Source organism: Hippoglossus hippoglossus, chromosome 23 (genome assembly GCF_009819705.1).
Source record: "Hippoglossus hippoglossus isolate fHipHip1 chromosome 23, fHipHip1.pri, whole genome shotgun sequence".
In the NCBI taxonomy this organism is placed as follows: Eukaryota; Metazoa; Chordata; class Actinopteri; order Pleuronectiformes; family Pleuronectidae; genus Hippoglossus; species Hippoglossus hippoglossus.
This window is the reverse complement of record NC_047173.1, coordinates 6,195,312-6,221,427: the sequence shown is the minus strand read 5'-3', so window position 1 is coordinate 6,221,427 and position 26,116 is coordinate 6,195,312. Positions and strand designations below refer to the sequence as shown.

General features: G+C 45.4%; 1 protein-coding gene across 12 annotated transcripts in view; it reads right to left on the bottom strand.

Annotated features, from left to right (window-relative positions):
- sox5 (SRY-box transcription factor 5) overlaps window positions 1-26,116 on the bottom strand; it is a 229,353-nt gene that overhangs the window by 57,942 nt on the left and 145,295 nt on the right. For all 12 annotated transcript variants that reach the window (XM_034578932.1, XM_034578933.1, XM_034578927.1 and 9 more), the window contains 2 exons: window positions 18,838-19,033; window positions 9,818-10,040 (listed from right to left, as the gene is read on the bottom strand). In XM_034578932.1, coding sequence (XP_034434823.1) covers window positions 9,818-10,040; window positions 18,838-19,032 — 418 coding nt within the window. In that variant the 5' untranslated portion in view covers window position 19,033. The remainder of the gene's footprint in view (window positions 1-9,817; window positions 10,041-18,837; window positions 19,034-26,116) is intronic.

The following is a 26,116-nucleotide window of genomic DNA, read 5'->3' as shown; positions in this document are numbered from 1 at the left end:
AAAGGGGCAGTGGGCCAAACGAGGAGGGAGGGGTGAAAATAGAGGGATGGGAGGGAAGAGGTGAATGGACGGATCCCACGGGGAGAGAGAGAGACTGCTGGAGAGAGGAGGGATGGGAAGCAGGCAGGCAGACAGCGATCCCGAGGAGCATTGGATCTGCCGCGTGAGCTGCGGAGGACAAGAATGTGGCCGGGGCAGGAGGGTGGGAGTTGAGAGGGGGCGCTGGAGATGCTTGTCTTCCAACATCTGGCTCAAATAAGGCTGGGCAGTGCAGAGGGCTCAGGGTCGTGACCCCTGGGGCTGACAACACAGACGCTACCACTTCATCTGCGGAACCCGCCCTTTGACCAGAGAGCCAGGGGTTAATTAATGGAGACCCCGTGGCTTCAAAGACTGACACACTGACTTGGTGATGGACCCGCTGAGTGAATGACTCCCTCTCTGACTGAATGGAGGCCTGAATAGCTGAGTGGCTAACTGTGTGGCTGGCTGGCTGACATATTAAACCCCTGACTGAGTCACTGGCTCCCTGAGTTGTTGCTCTGTGAATGACTGAAGTGCTAGAGCTACGCAACAGGATACACACCACCTTCTTATCTGCTCAAATAAGAGGGAGCGGAAAGGATAAGGGTGGCCCCATGGGTGACGATTGCATGGATCGTAGGCATGCGTCCAATTTGCTATCGCCGATTCCTCATGGGTAAAGCGTTGGCTCCTTGGTCAGGTCACACGGGCTGTCGTCAAGTGTAGGGCGACACACTGCATATGTAAAATCATGTAACAGGAGCTATGCAGTGATGTACACCAATCCCACGCCTCAGCTAAGGCATTTAAAGCCCCTTTACATCCATGTCAGGCCTTAAATCCTGCGCTGGACGCCGCTGACTTGGCTGATGGGGAGTAGCAGGGCTCTAATGCTTTCACATGTGTGTCGGCGCTAAGATGTAAAATTGCACTAAGCAGATTGTGCTACTTTGTACACAAGCCTACATGGATTATACAGTCAGAACTGGGGTGTAGTCTCTGTATATATTAACATGCAATGTGTGGTGTTTAAGGCACAGAGAGGCAAACATACTGGTCTGTACGGGGCTTGCCTGTACATTTACAGTTGTATATAAACATATGTACAATATACTATAAGTACACACACTGAACGTCTTGGAAAACCATGGCGAATAAGCTCTAACAGAAAGCTATACAAAACTAAATGACTTTCTCAAAACTTTCCATATAATAAATATCAAATGACAAAACTCCTTTCCAGGAAGCTTACTTGGGAAATTCTGGACCCACAAATGATTTCTCCTTAAGATACAAATCTAAGAACTCGTGTGCACCTTCCACCTATTTCACCCTTTATTCTAAGTACACTTAAGTGCCTCCGTGCTCACACACTGTAACACGTGCATGTTAATGACAGCGTCTGGAAAGCTTGAAGCTTTTAGATTTTGCTATGGCACAAAGTCGAAATGAAATAAATCAAGGATTCCAAAATATGACAAGCACCCACTCAAAAAGTAACTCCTGGTATGTTCATAAACTACTCAATGGAAGAAGTTGAAGTTATTGGCTGACTTAATATAGATAATTGTTCTTATAAAGTAAAAATGTTTGGGGGGGGCTTCTGAAAACAGCTTCCAAGCAGCAATTCCTTTCCACTTTTTTTTTTTTTTTCAGCTGCATTTCATATCCTTTTGATAAAGTCATTGAGAGACAAATGAAAGTCGGCACTTCACGCAAAAAAGGTTCATTAATTTCAAAGCCATTTCCCGGCATAAAAACATTCCTCTGTCTCTCCATGGGAATGGGAGAAAAGAGCCAAAAAGGAAAAGAAATGTCAGAAAAGGAGGAAAAACAACAGGGCGTGCAAATGAAGAGAGTTTATGAGAAAGCTGAGCAGATAAATCATGGATTCCACTGATTCGGTCATGGGACATGCAGTTGAATGGGAGTGAATGTGCGGATGCCAAAACACTGGGGCCTGTCTAATATTTTGGAGTCGGTGACAGGGGGCCTTTATGCGGGACAGTCCGATTCACACAAACACACACACTTAACACATACACCGACCAAAACGCAGCTCATTCATATGGTGTGTATGACACCAAATTCGAAGAAGCACACAAACATTCCCTCCGTTCTTCTGCTTCTTCACCAGGTATCAACACACACACACACACACACACACACACACACACACTGTACTGTAGGGCAGTCAAATTGTGAGTAGGTCACAATAAGCTAAGCTATGGAAGCACAGGCTGATTCATGGACCTCGGCCTTTGTCCTTAACTTAATGCCACACCAGGAGGCCGAAAACACACACAGACACACACACCATGAGGAAAACCGCAGGGCCCTCTCTCTCTTCTCTCTAAGCCCCTTTATGCTCATGTATTGGACAAAAGCTGGGGCACTGCTTCTCCATGCAAACACACACACACACAGACACACACACACACACACACACACACACACTATTCATCTCCTTAATATCGCTCATCTGGACGGGGTAGAATGGCAGAAAGGAGTTTCATCCCCACCGATTGTCTCGTGCAAGGCTGGGGAGAGAATGCCACGTTGAAAAGCAGACGCAAAACAATTCAATAAGAAAAGTGACTTGAATGCGTCTTTCATCGCGCCAACAATGGCCCCGGCCCCACAATAGGCCTCAGGTTTGCCCCATGACGTTGCCTGTTTCTCATGCCACAAAAGAGGGAGAGCGAAAACAAAACAAAAAGAAAAAAGCGAATTGACTCGATTTGAATCGTGAGCCATGTCTATGATGATTCCCCCCCCCCCCCCCCCTCGTCTACTACAAACGCCATAAAGTTAACTGACACAATGACACTGGGATGACTGGAAAGAATGACATATATGGAAGGAACTGGTGTTCTTGGATATGCAGCATAAAGTGAGTTTTATTGGTGCAGAAGGATGCCATTTCCTTTTCACTGTTGTGAGGAAAATGGTCACGGGATAGGAAGCATTGCTTAAAAATAAAAAAAAACAAGCGGAATTCCGATCTTCTTAGCAGAGGGTTCAAGGCAGAGTTGGTCTCATAAGCGTGATGTCAACTTCTCTTTAACAAATGCTGACCGCGCATTTAGAGGGCTTTAAGTGGTAAAGAGGACACAAAATCTTGTTTTTTCTTCCTTTCCCTGAACTTACTTTTCCCACTTGTAGTGAATAAAAAGAGAAAAAGAAAAAACAACTCTCTCTTTCAACCTCCCCTTCTGTTTCATTTCACTTGCCTTCCTCTTTTTCCCAGCGCGAGAAGAATGATCGCGACAAACAATGGCTGTGAGAGTCCTGCTGCACTTCATGTTAATTTATACAACTAACTAATTACCGACAAAGGGTGGAAATCACATAAAGACGTTCGCCCGCTCCCACGCTAGGCTGTGAACCTGCTGTTGTGCATCTGTGTGTGTGTGTGTGCGCGCGTGTTTGTGTGCACGAGCGCTGCTGTGTTTCAGTTCACAAATTCCCTCCAGGGATATGTGCTTAAAAAGTTGCAGGTCCATGTGAGGATTGTATATGCCATTGTTGATGTTTATCGTGTGTGTGTGTGTGTGTGTGTGTGTGTGTGTGTGTGTGTGTGTGTGTGTGTGTGTGTGTGTGTGTGTGTGTGTGTGTGTGTGACATAGCCCCCCAGACAGCAGAGCAGTAGAAGGATTAGGCAAAGTGAAGGGTGGAGGGGGGGTCTACACTGATGGACAGATGAACGAGAGAACCCTCCACTTCTCCGGGTCTTTTTTTTTCCCCATCCCTTTCTTTCGCTCTCTCCTTCTTCTTGGCAGAACGTATCCGCCCTTCCCATTGTCACCCATTGGAGTGTATGGAGGCGTGAGGGAGCTCCGGTCACTGTGTGCTTGTGTGGCACAATGGCCTCGCCTAAGTGCTGTCCTATAAAATGCCTCAGTGCGCTCTAAAAGCAAGCCCTGGGTTCCCTCCCTGCCTTGAAAATAGATGAAGTGCTGTGCGTGCATGTGAGAGCATGTGTCCGTGAGTGTGTGTTGTGTGACATCTGTCATTGAGTTGGCATTTTCAGTATGGAAGCCGGTGCCTCGGAGCGGCGGGTACGCTCAGCCATAAAAACACCATTCTGGTTGACCTCGAGGTTGCCGGCAAGGCTGTAAACCTGTACACGGCAGAATGGCTGTGTGTGTGTGTGTGTGTGTTGTGGCCCTGCACGTGTGTCCAGATCAAGGCCATAAAATACAAAGGTAAGGGTCTGACCCCGGAGCTGCACCCAGGCTCAGTAAAACAAGAACAATATTGGCATTTGTTGACCCCGGCAACGCAGAGCAGAGGAAACTGATCTGATTCTTATTCATAGCTACAGCCGTCACTTGTAGACAAACTGTCATTTGACACTACAGGGATTTACTTCTGATCTCATCGAGTAAGGAAAACCAAAGTGACATTAATACATTTTAAACTGCTGCTGCATCACTATGAAATGGTTTACCAGGCTTTTCCCCCGGAGCAGGGAGTGATCAATGATGGAAACGGCTGCTCTCCTTCAAAAAAATAATTTTTATTTGAAAAATGCAACATGCAATGTTCAGGGTTTAGTTCTATTTAAGACTTTTTTACTCCCTTTATGAATGAAATTAAAGACCTATGTCTAGTACGACAGATATAAAGGAATATCGGAGTCTCAGGATATCTTGCACTCCCCAAGAATCAAATATATAATAAAGTAGCTGACTAAAGAATAACCCTTTAAACCCCACGTTATTTTACAAACTAACTCTACGAGACAGGATGTACCAAGATAAATTCAGTTTAACTGTAGTGTAATTTTATTACAACATGCTAATATCTGTATCATTGAGAAAGATCTACATCTCACAGAGACGTTACAACTGAGCATGTCGCCAAAACATTTTTATTTTTAAAAAGTATTTAATGAACGTAATTAACATAATTAAGAACTACTTAAACATATTAAAGAACTAGTATAATATTTCTACATATATAAGACTTTAAAGCCTAAAAAGCAGGTTTTTGAATTTTATACTTTTTTCATACCTACTTTAGACTTAAGTAAATACAGACCGCCTGCAGCCTGATGCAGCTTAATTTGAATCACTTTGAATAGATTTAGGCCACCTCAACAGATGTACAGTTAATGCATTCTGTGGAAACAAATTTCTAGATGAGGACCTCTGTTTCCATTTATAGCTAAAAGAAGAGAAAACCTAAAGAGTCCCAGAGGCCACGGAGCCCCAGTGACGGGTAGCTGTAGCTGGGTAGCAGAGGGTCAACAGACGGGACCAGAGACGGAGCTCAGCTGGCAATTAATGACAGCCACTTACAGTCAAAGCTGCCGAGAGGAAGAGGAGAGGAAGAGGAGAGGAATGAGGTTGAGTGTGTGGTGAAAGTCCTGGGCAGTGGAGGCACTACTCCAGGGGCAGAGAGGAACATCTGTGTCCCATTTAGTCATGTATCTCCTCTTTCATTGAATAGATTAACATCCATCTTTCCATCTACCCATCCATCACATTCCCACAGTATGCATGTATGTATCTTTCTATCTATTGTATCCATCCATTCATCCATCTATCATATCTCTTGTATCTGTCTCATCCTTCTTTTGTATCTATCCATCTATCGTATCTATCTATGCATCTATCGTATCTATCCATCTATCTTATCTATCCATCCATCCACCAACCACCCCTGTTTTTCCCCCACACCTGGGCTAATACATTATCACTAGGCCTTGCTCTGTGGCACAGGGGTTACATGGGGCTAAATGGCAACTCCAAGGGAACTGTCCTCCCCAGGTGAATGTGTGTGTGTGTGTGTGTGAGTCAGTTTTGCATCCAACGTGTGTGTGTGTGTTCATCCTGAACTTGCAGCCATGTCTCTTGGGGTTTAAGCACCGACTCTCCTCTCGACCCTGCGCCTCCTGCGCCGCTGCTCTGCACTCTGCTCTCATTATTCCACATAATGACACACACACACACTCCAGCACGAGCCGTTTCACCAAGTGGCCTCGAGTCCAGATGAATACACGGACACACACACACACACACACAAGGCGGTGTCATGGCATTCTTATCCTCGCTCGTTCCTTCCTGTCTTCCTGTCGCTCCAGAAGAACTTATTAAGAGACGATGGCGAGCCGTGTTTGGTTATGTGTGTGCATCTGCTCATGTATGTAACGGTGTGTGTGAGAGTGTGTATCTCTAGGGTAGCAGGTGGCCAGTGGAGGAAGACAGGAGATGAATGGAGAGAGCAGGGGAGCGGTGGAGCATGGTTGGGCCAGGCCATGGGGGACAACATGACTAGTCATTTATTAGAGGCCTACACACACACACACACACACACACACACACCTTGCACACATACGGCCAAACGCAATGCTTCCCTAAACACACGTGTATACACATTCTGTCACAAATACATATGCAAATACATATACACAAGTATATATGCTCCCAGAGGCTTCGACGGCACACACACACACACACACACACAAATACACACACTGACCTAGTATCTACCACTCTCCATTCATCTAGCCTAAGTAGAGCAACACTAGCCACAGACACAAAACTATATCTTTCAAACTTAAGCCATACTTGTGTGTGTGTGTGTGTGTGTGTGTGTGTGTGTGTGTGTGTGTGTGTGTGTGTGTGTGTGTGTGTGTGTGTGTGTGTGTGTGTCTGCTGGCTCAGGGGCTGCCTTCGACAAGTCGAGCTTCTCTTTCTGTTTTTAAGATGTTTATCGTTCTATGACCCATTTTGTGTCTTTGGCCTCTTGTTCACGCTCCTCCTGGTGTTAATGTTCCTACACTCTTGAATGTGTGTGTGTGTGTGTGTCATTGATCCGACTGGAAGCAGCGCGCAGGCATGTGTGTAAAAGAGAGAGAGAGAGAGAGAGAGAGAGAGAGAGAGAGAGAGAGAGGGAGCAGTAATATTCCAGGCCTTTCATAATGATTAAAGCCTTCATTAAATTTTCATCCCAACCTGCTGTTTGCTGCTAATGGCCTTTCTGAGCCACACAGCCAAACAATAGCTAGCCGGCCACAGAAAAGGGATTTCTATCTTGCGCTCAATACTGCCCCTTGTCGTCCCCCGCGCTCCCCCTCTCCCCACTCTCTTCATTTCCCTCTGCCTCTCTTCATCTTTTCTCAGCTTCCCCTTTTCTTCCTTTACTGTCTTTTCTTTCTTCCTTTCTCTTCCTGCTTGGCCAGGGTTTTTGCATGTGTGTGTGTGGGTCTGGAGGCACTGGGGGCTTTTGTTCGCGCGTTTCATTTAAAACGCACGGCAAGATAATGCTCGGGGTCGGTTTGGATGCCGCACCACAGTGGCACTCTGCTAATGGGGTCTGTGAAGACACTGGTCTTTCTCTCCTCCACTCTCCTCCTCCTCATATCCTTCTCTTATTCCTTCTGTCCTGTTCTTCTCCCCCTTCTCCTCTTTCCTCTCCTCCATTCTCTCCCTCTGCGCTGGCTGACTCATAAAGATCCATTATTTCAGTTTTTTCCTGTGCAGCCAGTTCATGAGGTCCAGCGAAGCAGTGAACAACCCAAAACAGCTCAGATCAACAAGCAGCCCAGTTTTCTCTTTCTTTCTTTCTTTCTAAAATGTACCACAACAGGCTGTCTCTATCGACTGGAATAAAAACAGCCAGACGGCGAGAGCTGACCAGCAGCCTCTGCTGCTTTCAAAACCCCTCACAGCCTTCAAAATAAGGTTAGCACATCACAGCTTGAAATGGAAGCCTGTTGATGCACCAGGGCAACACAAACACACATGTGCATGTACACTTAAAGACCCATCTAAGACCTAACCCCATCAACACTTAAATTGACAACATTCTTTCACCTTCTGGGCTCAGTGGGTTTTGAGGCTGAGCACAGTTCACAGAGATGTGTGAATAGAAATCTGACGGTGCAACAGTGGTGGATTTAGAAGCTAAAGGAAAAGTGTGGAGGTGCATCAGACGATGTAGTGGATGTTGTAGCATTCATCTGCTTTAGAGGTCCACTCTTAAGAGCCTGCAGTGTGTGCTTAGTGTGTGTGCAGTCGAGAATGACGGTGCAGCTTCACCCACAACAGACAGGTGCTGGTGATCGAGGCAGAGTCTTGTTAGTAGGGTGTATTTAGCGGTGAGTGCACACTTTAAGCTGCGGTTTGTCAGTAAATAAAAGCAGCAGCTCCTCAAGACCCAATACAAGTTCCAATGCTTTGCCTCTGAGTAAAGTGGTAAAAGTAGTAAAACGGTGATTACCCCCAGATTCTGCAGCAACTTCAGCAATGTCAACAGATTGTCAACACAATCACAGCTATGCAACTGAGTAGAAAATTATTCTTTTCTAGTTGATGACAGAATGTATTGTTGTTGCAGGATTTTTAATCATTTCTATAAATTTAATGTATAAGGGGGGGCACGTTGGTGCGGTGCTGTGTGGGATTGGCATGTTCTCCCTGTGTCCGTTTTGTCCGGGTACTTTACCTTCCTCCTATAGTCCAAAGTCATGCAAATTGGAGTTAATTGGAGAGTCTAAATTTACCATAGGTATAAATGTGAGCATGAGTGGTTGTTGACCTGTCCGTCCTACCCCTGCCTCTCGCCAAATGTCAGCTGGGATTGGCTCCAGCTCCCCCTGCGACCCTCAAAGGATAAGAGGTATAGATACTGGATGGATGGATGGACAGATAAATAGATGGATAAACTATACCAAAAAACTTTTCTAAAATTTAATTTGCTCATAGAATCTGCCAATGCTGTTGCTGTTTTTGACCAAGGCTGCTTGTTATTATAAGCACATAATGCTGGTGTCCTCATTATATTCTGGTCCGTTCAGTTTGATCACATTTATATTGGGTCTAATTATCCTTTGCGACTATTCGGGTTAAGTTTTACTGAGGTCAGATGCCTCTTTGCTATGCATATCGGATAGAATGGGCCAGGCTGCTTGGTTTAAGTGCCCTTTAGCAAGGCTTTAAAGCTCCACCAGTTGTAACACTGAGTCTCACCCTGTGTGTTACACCAACTCTTCCTCCACCCATAAAGCACCACATTATTTACAGCACATTATCCCGTCTTCCTAAGGAGTTGGACACCTGTTGTTGATCCCCTTATCACATTGTCACTACCACATGCATTTCATTGTGATTTAAGCTGCCATTTATCTGCCCAGTGGAAATTAGAGTTGCCACTGGCTAATTTTATCTCTTTCACGGACTCCAACTGTTAGCCCAGGGCTAAATTTGAGAATGAAATGTGGGGGTAATCAAGCTAAGCTACGTAGCCCTGGGCAACAATCTGTTTTAGCTTCCACGACAGTGTGTAAAGTCTTAAAGTGAGGCCTGAGACAGCAACGGTTATAAAGGTAGCAGGAAGTGATGTGTGACATATAACCCTCACTGATTAAAAGGCTAAAAGATATCTTAATATGAATCTTTAAAGTTAGGCCAGTTAATGGTTGTTATGATCTCCAAGTATGTTTGCAGGCTTATAACACACTGGTACACCACACACACACACGCACACGTAACTTATTTGTCAGATTGAAATAAATATGCAAAGCTTTGTGGACAATCGGCCCAAACAGCTGATGCTATCTGTCTGTGTGCTGAAAAACAAAGGCTCGCCTCTCATCTAAAATGCGTGTGGGTTCATATCAGAGAGAGAGCGATAGAGTCGTAGAGGAAAAGAGACGTAAAGAAAAGACGATGGGAGCAAGGACAACAGAATGTGATAAAAGAGCGGCACGGAGCCAGAGAGATGATGGGGAGTTGTGGATCACACATCTGGCGTGCACGAGTGTCCTCTTTTCATCACTGACCTTCTGGCTCGTTCTTGATCAGCTCCTCCATCTTGCGTTGTTTCAGTGTGTCCACCACGTCTGCCAGGCTGCCCTTGCGTCTCTCTGGGGTTCCCAGGGCGCCCGCGGCAGAGCCCCCGTCGCTGCAGGCCCGTCCCCCGCCTCCGCCTTCTTCTTTGCCCGGTGAGGTAGAATTGTGCTGGGGGTAAGGACTCAGAGAGCTCCCCTTAGTGCCGTCCTGGTCCTGAAGGGAGGGGAGGTAAAGACAATTTAATTATTGCTTTTTAAAAATGTACATAAACTTCAGGACAAATAAACTACGAGAAAGAAAAAGTAGCAGGAGGTAGGGGAGGAGCTGGCATACACCCACTCTTTATCTTCATCCTCCTCCTCTTCTCTTGCTGCCTTTATTCTATCCATCTCCCCTTCCCACAGCTCAATGCAACCAACTTTCATCAGCAGCCAGTTTTCTCAAGTTAGGGCACACTTCTCCTCTCTCTTCTCCCTCTCACATCCTCTGGAATCTGCATTTGACTGACTTGGAGGTACTTGACAGAACGAAGACATGAAACGAACAGCAAAAAGACTCCACGCGTTCTTAGAGTCGCGCAAACTCCTTGTTACAAAGCCTCCAACGACTTGGCTTTGAGGGACGTCCAACGCCACTGTACCGAGTCCCGAGCCCAAGTTTCAGTTCCACGCTACTTTTGTCCTAAGGATTCGTGACAATTAACGCTGAGGATGCAACTGCATCACTCAGAGGAATCACAAGAAAATAGATCCCGTTTCAAAAAAACAAAGCTTTGGAGCCGCGTCAAATCATTTCCATAAACTTATGAAAGGAATGGAACGGGTAGAGGAAAATTCACAACACACAAAATAGAAATCAGCATGACAGCGACCAAATATAAAATATACAAAGTGAAGCTCTGTGGCTTTTGCCAAGCTGTCACCATGAATAATTATCCTGCTGTCGTATGGCTGCATTTACAGTCTTAAACATGTTACGTTTAATGACCTTTGGAAATCACAATACTCACAAAGAAATAGCAGATAAAATGTTATTTTGAAGACAGTTTCAAAATTAAATTTGCTTAAAGTTACTTCGCTTGCAGAATTATGTATGAAGTAATTTTTAAAATTCATCGGCTGAATTTGAAAGTTCTTCAGCGCTCATCCTCAATCCGATTTTTAAAATGTGCATATATGAGCTTAAGTTTTGTGACATCACCAGTTGAAGGTTAGAAACCGTTCGTGGCAATTTGTGTTAAATTGTGCGTACAAAAATAATTTACTGAGTCGTCTCTAGCAACTACAGATGCACACAGGCACCGGATAACTCAGCTAATCTAGTTTTATTTTCACCTTGCAATGTGGTATAACATAAATTCTTGAGATACGTGGTTGTCATCAGCAGGAATAATTTGCTGAACAGGGTAATTATCTTGTGTGATCTTGTGCAAACAAGTTAATATCTTGTGTGCACAAGATGAGAAAATATCACCTGTCGTGACTTTAAAAGCTTTGTAGACAAATTCAAGACATCTTTTTACAACTTAAAATTAATTCTACGCCCTCGAGCATGGCCGCAGGGGGTTGTTTAACTTATATGAAACGGCGACAAACAAACAGCGACAAACAAACAATAAAACGCGACAGCAGCTGAGTGGTAAGTAACTTTGAGCATCTTAATCTTTGACCCAATAAAACCTGTGTTTGCTTGGACAGCCTGCATAATAGACTTAACGCCGACTCAGCCCAATTAAGAGGTGACGCCGAGAAAGGGAGGACGGCGTCAGCTCCGAGCGAGAGCACACACACACACACACGTATAGACAGACACGCAGGCAAATAAGAGGGTGCTGGTCCTTGCACAAGCAGAAGTGTGCGTGTGTTGTTTGATTACAGAAACAAAGCGAGTCAGTCAGTCTGTCAGCCAGTCAGTCTGTAGACAGGAGGGTCAATGGTCCACAGGGTTAATCTTTGGCTAATCTGACCACAGTATGGAGCACGCCACCCGGGACAGCGGCACACATTAACAGTACCTCTGTTTGTCTCAGTGTGTGTATGAGAGAGAGAGAGAGACAGAAAGACAGTGGCACATTCCATCTGTATTAATGTCATTACAGCATATTATGGCGGAGATGGTTTTCTAATCATTAACTCGCAGGTTGCTGGTGGAAGTGGAACTTAACACTGAGATCAGAGTCCACGGTGAAGTCATCCAGCCCCCAGATGACTCCGGTTTCTGTTTGATAGGCAAAAGCTTTTTATTTTTAATAGAAGCATCTTTTCAGCAGAAGAGTGAAAAATAAACTCAAACCATCCAAACAAATCATTACTCTGGGCTCTACTGAGAGAATAAAGCCGGACAGAGGCTTTCAATATTGACGATGCTTTCATTGTCAGGTAGAAGACCATTATCACTTGGCATTTTCTACACTTCACCGGATCTCTCTCTCTCTCTCTCTCTCTCTCTCTCTCTCTCTCTCTCTCTCTCTCTCTCTCTCTCTCGTGTGTGTGAGTTTTTCTGGATAAGTCAGCATGCTCAATAATTCACAGATTCTCTCCTCTGCGCTCGTGCACATGCATTGTAACGGAGGGACAGGGTGCGACAGCGAAGATATGGCTGTAGCGGTTGTGTATTTACTGTGTGACAGGGCGATGAGACTTCAGTCAGTTGCCGGTGTGGCCGCTAACTGCGCTCGGGAAGCGTCTTGTGATCTTAAAGCGCTCAAAGACTTTACTTCTTCTCCTCTACAACACCACCTGACCAAGTTGAGAGCTCGGACCGCTCCTGTCTTTTCTTTGTTGCATCTCTCTTTCTTTCACCCTCTCCTGTTCTTCAGATTAGGGAAATTCAGACTTCAAATGAGCGGCTTTGTGATTACGAGTTGCGTCAGCTCCACCACGACATGCAAATGGAGCGAAACGGAGAGAGAGAGAGAGGGAGAAAGAGCGTAAGCGGGTGGAAGTCAAAGAAAGAGAGAGGCAGTGTTATTAGAGGAAAAGAGAGAGGGAGAGAGTTGACGGAGAGATACACAGAGCGAGAGAGAGGAAGGCAGGCATCTTGAAGGCAGCGGTCACACCTGTCACATCCCATTTATCTAATCCAGCGCCTACTTAAAACAACCACACTCTTTTCTTTCGAGAAAGATGTCGCGCAAAACAAAACAAACAGAACAAGAATACGGGAGGGGGATGGAGTTGGGAGGTGGAGTTGGGGTCGGGGGGGGGTTGTCGGATCTTTCTTCTCCTTTTTTTTCCTCACTCCGTCAAAAAGCTGCCACTGAGATGTCATCTCGCCGCGTCCAACAATGAAGGTCAATTTCCCCCCAATCACAGGGAATTAGCGGGGAGGGGGGAGCCCTGGCTTCTTCAAAAAGACCCCCGGTACATTAGGGGACCATGAGGTTATTTCATGCGTGGAGTCAAGATGACAACTTTAAAGGCTTATGATTTTTTTGGACTTCATAACATGTAATCCATGAGCCTCGCTGGCGATCAGCACCGCAAAGTCCACGACCAGACAGAGGGATGAAAAAAACACAAGACGAGCTCCCTCTATTGCAAACGGGTGTCACTTAGCCGATCGGGGGGGTGCAAAACTTTTCTCATCAACATTCATTTATTCCCAAGTACAAACTCAAATTATGGATACTGTAAACGCTCTCTGCCCTCCTCTGCGTGCATGTGTGCGAGCAGTTCTGTGCATATATGTGTGACACAGTGCACATAGCCTGTAGGTGTGTGTGTGTAAATGTGTTCGCCTGCATGCGTGTATTTATATGCACTAGATGTGGCAGGCTGGCAGTGTGGGCGGTTCTGCCTTTAGTTTGCAGATGTCAATTCTCTTCCAAATGACTGGAACAAAGTAAAAATTGCGCCTCACTCTCTTTATCCTTTTACTGCCTCTGCAATGGAACCGAATTAAACAACTTTTGTCTTCTTAAGCTCATCTGTGAGGGGATGTTGGTTTAAAAACACTTAACTCTTGCCAAAAAAAGAGGGAAAAAAAAAATCTAAATGCTATTTTCTTTTCCTAGAGCCAGCACAGATGCCACTGTTCATTCTTTTTTTTTTTTTTTATTCCTTCGTCTTCTTCCCTTCCTCCTCCTCCTCTATTGCCCGACAGAAGAAAACTCTCGCTCCCTCTCTCTCTTTCTGAGGACCTGACATGTCTTGGACGGTGCAAGGTGTACGTGTGGAAAACAGTATTTGATGCTTGGCGCGTCGTGGTGGATCAGGGCATGGACAATGTGGCAGTAGGAAAGAACTGGAAGCGGCTGCTGAACTAAAATACGCACAAACACACACCAGGAGAATGTCACTGATCACTCCTGCAGGGGGGTAAGACTTAGCTCCGCGCCAGGGCTGCCAATCTCCTCGACGTACACTTAACACACCTCCGATACACGGCCAAACACACACACACACACACACACACACACACACAGCAAATCCCTTTACATGCCATGGCTAAACACAGAGACTGTCAGTTTTGACTCTGATGTCCCTCAGGCTGGGACAAGCCGGCAAACACACACATTACTTTTATCCTCATGTTCCAACAATATGGTTCAGCTTCACCAAAGAAACCCTATATTAAAAAAATACATGTGCATGTGGTGTGTGACACAGATAATTATTTGAATACATTAATATCATTGCTTAATTAACAAAATTGAAAATAAGCACCATTGTATTAACTAATTGGCCACTGCAACTTATTGTCCAAGAATTACACACTTGCCCTTTTCCTTATCTAAAAACACGCAGCTGTATTTTCTGTGTTTTAAATAGCAGTTTGGCTAAAATGCACGCCAGTATATTTTACCGCGACCCCTCGCTGTTGACAGGCAAGCGTGTGTTGATTCATTAGTGCATCACTGGCATGAGAAATTAAGTGTGACCACTGTGTCTCAAGACTGCTCAATGACTGTGTTAAATCTGTCAAATTCACATGAGCGCGCACACATACACACACACACACACACACACAATCACACATACAAATTACACCAAAAAAAAAAAAAAAACACGAGGGGCCTTGTGGAGGAAAATGAAAAAGGAATAATGCCTTTATAGTTTTTCTATCGTGTTAACGTGCATCCTGCCTGTTAATGAAATAATTAGTATTTGTCCATTAACACATTTATGAAAGAAGATGCTCGCCTCTGCCTGATGTGCAAACATTTTTTCCTCCAAGGTTTTGCAATAACACATATAAGACGTAAAAGAAAGCAAACGAGAAAAATATCACATCTATGCACTATGAACCTGAATCACCATTTTTACATATATGTTTACTTTTGTTTTTATCACTAAAAGTTTTAAAAATCCATCCCTTTTGAAAACTGCAGGTGCGTCATAACTGGATTTGCTGTGTCGACTGGCCGACCTCACTGAACCGCTTCTAAAATCCATCCCATCAGGCATTTGAACCAAGCTGCTCTCAGCCAATCAGGGTCCAGCTGCACGGTGAGAACCTCGCGTTTAGTAAAAACACCCTTTTAGCTAAACTACCTTCATTTGCAAGCCATTATGAGCCGCCACCATTCTTATCCGGAGAGCCGGGGTTTGTGCAAAAACAAAAATTTTAGAAAAAGCAAATAATCCAACACCTTTCAGGCTTTTAAAATACGTGTGTGTGTGTGTGTCTGTGTGTGTGGCCGTACAGCTGCAGCAGTCAGGTAAAGCAGCCGGGCCAAAGCCGAGCAGGCAGGCGAGGCGGGCGGGATGAAGAGGTCAGTGTGTAGCTGAGCTCTTCTCCGCTGCCGTGTTAATTTACTATGACAAGATAAAGCTGTAATCTCCCCCCTCTCCCCCAACACACACACACACACACACACACACACACACACACACACACACACACACACACACACACACACACACACACACACACACACACACCTCCCACTCCTTCCTCCCTTCTCCCCCCCTCTGCCGCCGCCTCACTTCCAAGTCAACTGGTCGCCGATGAGCCATTTACTTCCCCCTATCACTTTACGACAATTGCCCTGGGAAAGAGGGTTAGGGATGGGCGATGTTAGGAGAGAGACCCCCACCCCACTGCTCTCAGAGTCCCCCACCGACACTCCCCCCCACCGCCTTGGTGTAAATCTCCTCCTCCCTCTCCATCTCTCTTTCTGTTTCCCTCCTCATCCACTCTTCACTGACAGTCAGCGGTGAAGGGATTGAAAAAAAAATAAAACTTAACACAAATCTTACAACATGCCAAGTGGGGAGTGGGATAAGCCCCCATCCCCACATACCAGCCACACACACACACACACACACACACACCACGCTCGCCACTTCATAATCCACATCCGATATTATGCTAGTGTATGAGCCCCCCTCCTCAAACAACACAAGTCCTTCTAACACACACAAACCCACCACCACTGCCCCCCCCTTCTACTGCCAATTAATGTACTAGAAAAGCCGCTGTGTGTCAATTTGAGGATATTTAATGGTCTTTTAATGAGGGGTGCTCTCATAATAACACAAGCAGGACAGTGATAAAGGCCCAAATATTAATGATAGTAGTATTTGTAGACTTCTTTGTATTTCACATTGTGTAAATATAAATCTAATCTACATGAACCGCAGATTAACTAATCACTGTCCTCAACGGCAACAGATAACCTGGTGGATGTGTACGTACTGTATATGTGTGAGTTTGCACGTGTGCGTTTGTGCGACTGAGTGTGAACGTGTTTCAGCGTGGCCCCAGGACTTTGGTTTACAGTAGGCACACATGCAGAGTCCACCGTGGGGAGGGGCCTGCGGGCTAATCAGTGGGCTAATTACAGAATTAGCTTTCCATTACAGCCCTTAAGCACCGTTTCATTGTTTTATCATCACTATGGGGGAAAGGTCGACGGTCGTTATCAGAGCGCCACTGTGACTAGGTGTGTATCAAGGTAAGGGCTCAGGGGAAGAGCGCAGACACTGTAACACACACACACACACCAAGGAAACACACTGGAGACAGTTTAGATACGAGCAGGATTCTTTTCACAGATGCCCTGAAAGGTTAAACACATTTGTCGTTGTGGATCGTCAACCTTTTGTTTTTCGCAAATACAATTAAAAAAAATGTAATAATGCTAACCAGCAACACGTAATAGCCCATACAGTCACGTAATCACGCGTATGTAATGAACATGCATTGTAAATCACACCACATGTATTGAATGTGTAATGAGCCACACGCAGGAGTCATCTTTAAATGCACATAGAGCTGGGCAAACATACACACACACACACACACACACACACACACACACACACACACACACACACACACACACACGACAAGAAGTTCACAATAAGCCTGTATACTGTGAAGTCTACACTGTTATTTTACATGAATAACACACGCACAGAGCACTTACAAAAACAGAGCCATACATTCAGCACCACCAACAATGTCACACTTCATCCCAAAGATGAAGTGACTCACTGCCATGGCTCACATTTTGCAGTCACGCAACTGTGCATCAAACGGGCTCAAGGCGACGGCTGGTGGAGCGCACATAAAAGCGAAAACACGTGTGCGCCCAAACAGTAGCCTTGAACCTCCGTGTTTTTTCCTTTCTCTCTACTCCCCTATTTAAAAAAAAAAAAACAATAACCTCCAGCTCTCAGCGCCAAACTGCTTTTCACTCACAGGGAAAGTCAATTTCTGCCTCTTTAGAAACTTGACTCCTTTCAATTCTGTCGAGAATCAACAGATAAACATCCATATATTCGGTTTCCTCACTGCTGAGAAAAGTGCCGTTTTTTGTGTTGAGGTTTTAAAGGTTACAACATAAGGGAAGTAAACAACATGTTGAAAGAGATCCAGGATGCATATGCCACCATTTTATTTCCAATATGCAGAAACATTTCTGTTTCCTTGTCCAGATACGACGGTAAATTCAATATAAGCCATACAATTCTAATTACTCCGAGCATGTTTCATTGCCAAAACTACATTATGTAGCAATTTCACAGATAAACAAGGTCAGTGTCATTAATTTCTTGCAAAGTACATCCACAAAAGAAAAGATTTTTCTCGCAATAGTTGTAATTCAGTGTCAGACAGGTGCTGCCTACTTCTCCAGCTCGTTTACGAAGCTTTAATCACTGACACTCGCCCTCAACGCCCTGACTTTCCCTTCTTAATGCTGGAGGTCAGGATTACGCAGAACATAATCTGATCTGGGGTCTGTGCCCCGGGGGTCACTTTTAACCTCCAGCCTCTCAAACACACACACACACAGACAGACGGCCTCATGGGAAGTAATGCCAAGGGCAGAGAGCCAGCGGAGAAAGAGGCGAGATGAAGGCCAAGCAGCCGGTGACCAGGGGGGCGGAGTCAACCAGCAGGTGTTGGCGGTTTTAATGGGGGAAAAACAAAAACAACAACGGGAAATGGTTTGTCATTTGAAAGCATCACATTGATGAAATATTTTTTTTTAAAGTTGAAAGTTTTGATAGTTTTGGAACTACAGAGGCATAACGTTGCCATGGAGTTATCCTTTGGCGACACCTTGAGCTCTGACTTTTGCCTACTTTTTGTTTTACTTCTAGACAAATATCGCCATGGTGAACTAAAACAGGCAGATTCTTAAGCAAGTTCTGGAGCTATAAGAAGAGTTTTGTTTCCAATGATTTTTACGTGGATATATGTTTGTATATTATCAGTGATCATCAGATAATGTCCTCAGAAAGCGAGTCGCTCTGGATTTTAAAAAGGTAGGCTGTCATGTACGCGTGTTCAGATTTGACTGAGTTATGCCTCGGAGAGTGCAGAATTTGAACACGTGTTTATTTCATAGAAAATATTATAAAACTTTTTATTGCAAGCTTTCAACTGGGATAATGTTTCCCAAGTGAGATAAAACTAATGTTCCCCCTGTTTCAAAGCATGACCTTGAGTCATCCCTAACCCTAACCATAGGCCACGGTCGCCCATAGGTGGGCACATTCACCCACAGAAACACTAAAGCCAGATCGGAAGCACGAATAACGGTAGCTGTCCTCACCGTGTTGGTGGGGCTGTCCAAGCTGCGGTTGGCGGGCGAACGAGGGGACACTTTGCTGCAGTAGGAGACCAGGGGGAGGTGGATGACACCGCCTAGTCCCTCGCTCTCCTCATCCTCCATTCGCTGTCTGCTGGTTGCCATGGTTACGTCTCCATCTGTCCCCCCATATGGAGAGGCTGGTCGCTTGGAAGACATCCTGGAAAAAAAAGAGGAGGAGAAGGGAGATAGAAAGGATAGGAAAAAAAAAACAGGAGGAACAGTGAGCAATATACAAAAGGATTGTTGAGATCTGGAGTTGTATAATGATGGTGGCAGCAGACAGTGTGATGGTTACGGTGGATATGACTAGTTCCTGGAAACCCTTGGATAGTCTGATCAAACTCCTTCCAGCAGGTATTCACAAACTCCCCTTCAACATGACAACCCACACCAATTGTCTATCTCCCATTTGTTGTTGCGCATTCTGCACGTTCAGACGACAGAGCTCTCACCGTGCAACGCCACACAATATCCCCTTCAGGGGGTTTTGCGAGCACCAGGCTCCTTGGCTGACCTTCAAACACACTCTCAGGTCTTACAGTATGTTTACCATGGAGGCCATTCAGCGTTCATGTTTTTTTCCCCAAAAGACGGGGGCCATTACTGCAAATGGAGCCCGCTTGCACTGGCATTGTTGGAGGAAATGACCATGTCTTGACAATGGGCAGTGAGTGAGCGCAGTATGACAATTATATGTGTTTATAAAAACCTCGGGACAATAGAGGAAGCGGAGGAAAATAGCTGGCAACGCGAGGGCCCTGCTGTTTGCATTTGTTACCACGGCTTTGTTCCCTTGAAAAGAAGGAAAGGATATAAAGCCACGTCTATTAGGTGAACTCTGTCACTCACAAGGTAAATTTGCCTCCCTGTACTTCAGCTGAGCGGGGATGCAGCGACTACGTGGCAATAATAGAATTTAATGTGGTTCTCAGCATCGCCTGAATGCTTTCAGATGCACTTGTCAGCCTTGAAGCCACTGTGACTATGACCCTGGGTAATAGGCTGCTCACGCTCGAGTCGAGATGGAGGGATGGAGGGATGCAGGCGTGGATGGAGGGACAGTGAAAACATGACGGGAGGGGTGTGAGTGTGATGGGAAGCAGCTGAAACCAGGAAAGAAGCAACAGGCGTCTGACTAAAACCCGTCTGATTCTCTGATTCGCTCGTTCTCTCCTTCAGCGAGACCGACATCATCATCACCATCCGTCTCTGATTTCCTCCGTCTTCCTCTCCAGCCTCTCGCTCCTAAATTCCCCCCCACACCCCCCCTCCGTCCCTGCTTGTCTCCAGTAAACTGATTACCCTCTTGACTCTATTGGATTTCCTCTGGACTGTACATCTGGCATTGTTCCGAGGAGCAGCCCTGCCACTAATTCAGTGCTTATTTACCTTATGACAGTGGAAAGGCAAACAATATTGAGTGCTGCTCACTGGAGGCGACGAGGAAAAGCTCGGCGCTCACAGACGCAACGTGGCGCTCTATCACAGGGGAGGCTAAGCTCGAAATCAAATCATGCCCGCTGCAGTAATACTGTAAAACTCTCCACCATATTGATGTAATTTAATATGCTTTAATTGTTTTTGGAAGGTTTTGGAGATTCATAGACCTCATAGATAATCTAATAATTTAAACCAGTTTACAAATTTTGTGTCATCATGTGATTATTTCCGAAAACCCTTTTTAATCTGCTAAAAGTTTTTAGGAACACAGAAGCAATTTTGTTGTGTTTCAGTGGGCCCTACAGAGCTTTGTGTGCTTAATCTGTGAATGAGGAACTCATGTAATACTTCATTTGAAGTTGAATAAGAAAATTACCAAGTCACCCGTACGCAGATACAGATTTTACAATAAATTTGGGTTCTGCAAAACTACAATCTTTTAATTTAAGGGACTGTTTTAATGCTGAACACACACACACACACACACACACACACACACACACACACACACACACACACACACACACACACACACACACACACACACACACACACACACACACACACACACACACACACACACACACACACAGAAGTAAACTGAGTGGAATGTGTATCTGTAGCTGATTTCTTTATCTGTATCTCTTAGTCGCTCTACCTGCGTGGGCATGCTCAGCAAAAACTGAGGCCATAAATGACCAGTAAAGATTCTGTATTTGTTTTAATGACAATAAGAAGTTAGAGATAAGATCACAAAATTGCTGCCATTAAATTCAACTGATATTAAAACTGAAAACAACCTCAGGTAACTTGTGTGATGATAGAGCAGCTGAGGAGAAACCTCTCTGTATGTATGTGTGTGTGGGTCCGTGTGGGTGTGCACAAACTTTTACACGATTGTTTCACACATGAACCCATGTAAAAGGCAGGTCCAGCTGTACAAACTACAGGGCTCAGAGGCCATGCGGCAAACACACACACACACACACACACACGTTGAACAGAGGCCCTAAACACTGCAGGTCTGTTGTCATCACTGCCTGTTTACTTTACCTCCTTTCACTGTCTCACACTGAGGCCTTTTGTTTCAGACACACACACACACACACACACACACATATCTCTTGTGCCCAACGTGTGAACACCTCTACCACAGTCCCCCCCACACAGACCCCAGGGTCAGCTTCGATTCCTCTCTCCTCCCTAGAGTTGCACTTTGGCTCGGCTCTTGGAAAGCAGGGGAGGATTATTCGCTGTGTTATTGCAGCTTTATTGTCCATCATTTAGCCACAGTAGCCTCATTGGCATTTGTGGACGGACGGGCCGTGGACAATTAAGAGTTAAATATTAACACAGGAAACAACACCGATATACCCAAAGCCTCCAGAGAGCTCTTGTAAAGAAAATAACTTGCAGGCAAACAATTCATTTCATCATTCTTTTTGCTGTATTCTGCCCCTCTTCCTCCTCTTCTTCCTTTCCCTCTGCTCCTCTTGACACCCGTCCAACCCGACCCCCCGCCCGACTCTGCTACTACTTCCTCAGAGGTGGGTGTCTATGAATGGGGGCGGCCGTTCACAGCTCCTCTCCGGCTATAAAAATCCCTCACTCCCTCCCGTCCCCCCCTTTGAAGTGGAATTACTACACAATTGCAGCACGGCGGGTGTGCAGGTTACGCCGGCTACTTCATTTAAAGTTTGGCAGGGCTGTCACGCCGGGAGAGAGACCCCGAAAGGAAGACGTTTCAAAAGCGCGGACCGATGATGCGAGGATTAAAAAGAGAGATGAGGTTTTATTAAGTCTATAAATTGGCAGCGTGGTCCAGGTCATAATTAGAGAAAATTAACATAATTTCGCCACATTTTCGAAAAAACTGAACATGTCACAGCAAACACGGTCATTAGCATACAGACATGCTGCTATAGGCCTTTTCCTTGAAACAGCAAATGGTCTTTCATGTGACATAACACTTTTGCAACAATATTGCAGTGTACTTTTTGATTTACAAATCATATTAACATGCAAACTCCCCCCAAAAAAATCATCTGATATCATCTGTTTGTCTTTTCTCCTCCCTCAACCTCTCATTTTTGTTTCAGTAGCCACACACACATGCACGCAAACATGCACACAAACACACAACTATGCACATGGTGAGAGCTCTAAGCTGAGATTAGAGCGCCACTTCCCCTTGGCTTTTTGATGATTAGCGGCTCCTCGGCTAAGTCCCTCTCATATCACATATGTCCACTGCTAAGTCACTAATCGGACAGCGACCGACGTCCATTAACGGGCCGAAATAATCGCCATTGACGGTGGTTAACCGTCTCCTGGCCGCCACTCGCTGTAATCAACGCGCCCATTTCATGTTGGCACGTCAGCAGCGGCGAGCTTATGCACACGCAAGCACGTTTAAATACAGGCAGACAGCTTATGAACACGCAAAGGGGAGGCGGCTCACACATGCAAAAACACTTCAAAAAGCACACACACACACACATGCAGAGACACACAAACACATGAAATGAATTAAGCAAAATGGGGGCAAAGATTTGTTTCAGCTTCAATGAGGAGCGAGGCAGAGACAAAGCAGCCATCGCAGAAATGTCACAGGCTATCACACACTTACACACACACTCACGCACACACACATGGTTCTGTGTGTCTGGCTGCTAACATAATCATGCTGCTAACTGCTCTTGTTAACTCCTCTACTCAGAACAAGCTTTCAGGGAGCGTGGGAGCCTCCTCTGGAGAATTCCACACTAAAGTGTGTGTGCTTCTGCGTGTGCATGTGTGTGTGTGTGTCTGTGTGTGTGTGCATGCATGTGCTCAGTCTCTCTTTAAATTGCAACCCATTATTTGTACTGTTACACAAATGTATACGTGCACTGCACAGTCAGTCAAATTTATCTTCTACAGTAAAAATAAGCACAGGGGCTAATTCCAAAGTGCTATCAGGAGTCAAAGTGATGGGTTTTTTTTCCTGTGACTGCTGAGAGGTGCCTGCCTGTCACTCAAGTCTATTTGCTTGGAAATGTGAGTTATCTTTGAAATTGTTCTCTTGAGGGAATGGAAGGGCATATCAAAATAGTTGAGCGGAATGCGCCTTTTAGATAAGGCGCCTGTGGTGGTTTTGCCTCGGAGGTGCCGACCGCAACATTTACATCTGTATGACACCTCAGGCGGGAATTTAAACAAATGTTTCCCACACGTGTCACAGTATCACTCGCTTTAGTGCCATCACCTTTTTTTCTTCACCCCCCCCCCCCTCGCTGCATTTGTTGTTCTCAGCTTTCAAAAATAATGTATCCTTCTCTCTCTCCATCTCTATCTCTCAGTCACATACTCTTGAACTTATTTTAACATCGAATGTCCTCCTGCTCTCTGTCTCCGTGCCTCCCTCCCTCTCTTTCTCTCTCTCTTTCCCTGGCGGTGTTGTCTTACTTACTGTTCCCACTTTACACAATCAGCTGTTTGTAAGAATGTCGCTCCATCCCTCCCCTCCCTCCCTTCTCTCCCTTCTTCTCTGTGCAGACTCTTAAGGATATTGCCTAATATCTATTTATAGGCTGTCCTTTTCAAACAGTGGGAAGAGTAGGGCAGCAACAGAGAAGAAAGGCAGAGATGGAGGGATAAAAGAATGAGAGATGGAGGACCTGGAGTAGGGAGTCATTGAGATCCCCTCTTTTCCTTAGTGTGGCTCTGTTGAGTTAGAGCAGTTTGGATGATCTTCATAAATTGCTTTTTCAAATCTTTGAGAGGACGTCAACAACTTCTAAGAATTAAAGTTCAAATTTTAAATACTTTAAAAACATTTTGATATGGAGAGAAAGTATCCAAAAATGTGAAACAAAAAGTATCAATTTAAATCAAAATTTTTCCAAGTACGTTTCGACGTGAAGTGTAAATGCGCCATGACATCGTAAAGTAAAAAATGTTCTGCTCGAGTAAACAGTGTGAAACAGGGAGAAAATATGAACACAGCTCCTGCCTGTATATGCTCACAGTCATATACACACACAGACACACCCTCACACACAAGCGTAGACATACACTGAGCCTCACACACACACACACACACACACACACACACACACACACACACACACACACACACACACACACACACACACACACACACACACACACACACACACACACACACACACACACACACACACACACACACACACACAAAGCATCCTCTGTGAGGTGCCCTAAATCGCCGGCCGACGGCCCAAACTGTGTTTCCTGTCCAGCTTTAACCACAAAAGGCAATAACACACAACCTAATGTCACCGCTGTTAATCACACACACTCGCTGGAGAGACAGTCATGTGTTCTGTATGTGTGTATGTGCATGGAGAGAGGCGAAAGGGGGTGGGAGCAGAATACGTGGGCCAACTCATGTGGCCTCTGGAACTACCTCTCTTTCTCTCTCTCTCTCTTTTTCTGTTTGTCCGTCTTCCACTCTCGTCCCCTCGTCCACCCAAAAGCTTTAGTCACCAGCGAGGCAGCGCTCCACATACTTTTCTTGTCATGTTTTCAGCTTTTCCTCCCGTCTTTAAAACCTTATTTATGTCTTTACACTGAGTCACCGGATGATGTGATCGCCAATGACATTTCTGCGCTGAAGGAAGGATGAAGTCAAGATAAAGGACAGTGGGAAGTGAAGAAAAAGAATCTATCAGTATCTACCGTATCTATCTGAGCAAAGACAGTCTGTGGGAAAATCTTGAGTGTTTCTATAGGAAATGGATGAAAAGCAGAAAGAGAGATTTTTGGGGGGAGGAGGAGGAGGAGGAGGAGAAGGACCAGACGGAGAGAGGAAAAGTGCATCCGGTGGACGGCGGCCCCGCTCCCCTGGTGTTTTTGCGAGGGGGGGAAGACGCTGCATAATGTTTATTGAGCGAGGGAACAGTGTTTTTTTCCATTGTTGTGCCGGGGCTGCTATTTGTGCCGCATTTGTTAAGCAATCCATAAAGGAGTCACAACATTTGTCTCACTGTCAGCGACTTGGCCTGCCCCTGTAAACCAGGCACACACACAAGCACAAATACACACACACAAGCATACACACACCCAGACACGCACACACACAGATACAAGCTAATTCTCTCACATAAATGACAGAGAGCACACACACACACACACACACACACACACACACACTCCCAGCTGGCCTCTTTCTTTCGTCCCACACTTTTGAAAACTCTTCCCACCTCAGCCCAAATGCTCCCCTCCTTTTTCCTTTGACCCCCCCCCCCCCCCCCCCCCCCCCCCCCTTCTTCTCTCTATCGTGCCGGGCCCCCCGCCCCTCTCTCTCACCCTCTCACTACCTGGAAAGACAGAGGTTTCATTGTGGCGCTCTGGGAGGGAGCTCCGAGCGCTCTTAATACTGTCCCCTATTGTGGATTGGAAGGATGGTAAACAGGGTGTGTGTGTGTGTGTGTGTGTGTGTGTGTGTGTGTGTGTGTGTGTGTGTGTGTGTGTGTGTGTGAGTGAGTGAAAAAGACGGAGAGCAACATAGACAGATTAGTGTAAGACATGGTGCCTAGATTGATGGATAATCGTAGACATGGATGAAGAAGAGGAGAAGAGGGAGAGAAAACAAGGGATGTGAAGTGTGAAATCCTTGATAAGTACGCGCACACACACTCTCTCACATACACACACACACACACGTATGCACTCCTGCTCTGTTGACAATGCAATTCCTTCATCTGACCTTTGACCCCTCCCCTGTGACCTCATGTCATAGGACCAGATTCTAGTTAGCCTGGAGGGACATCTCTCT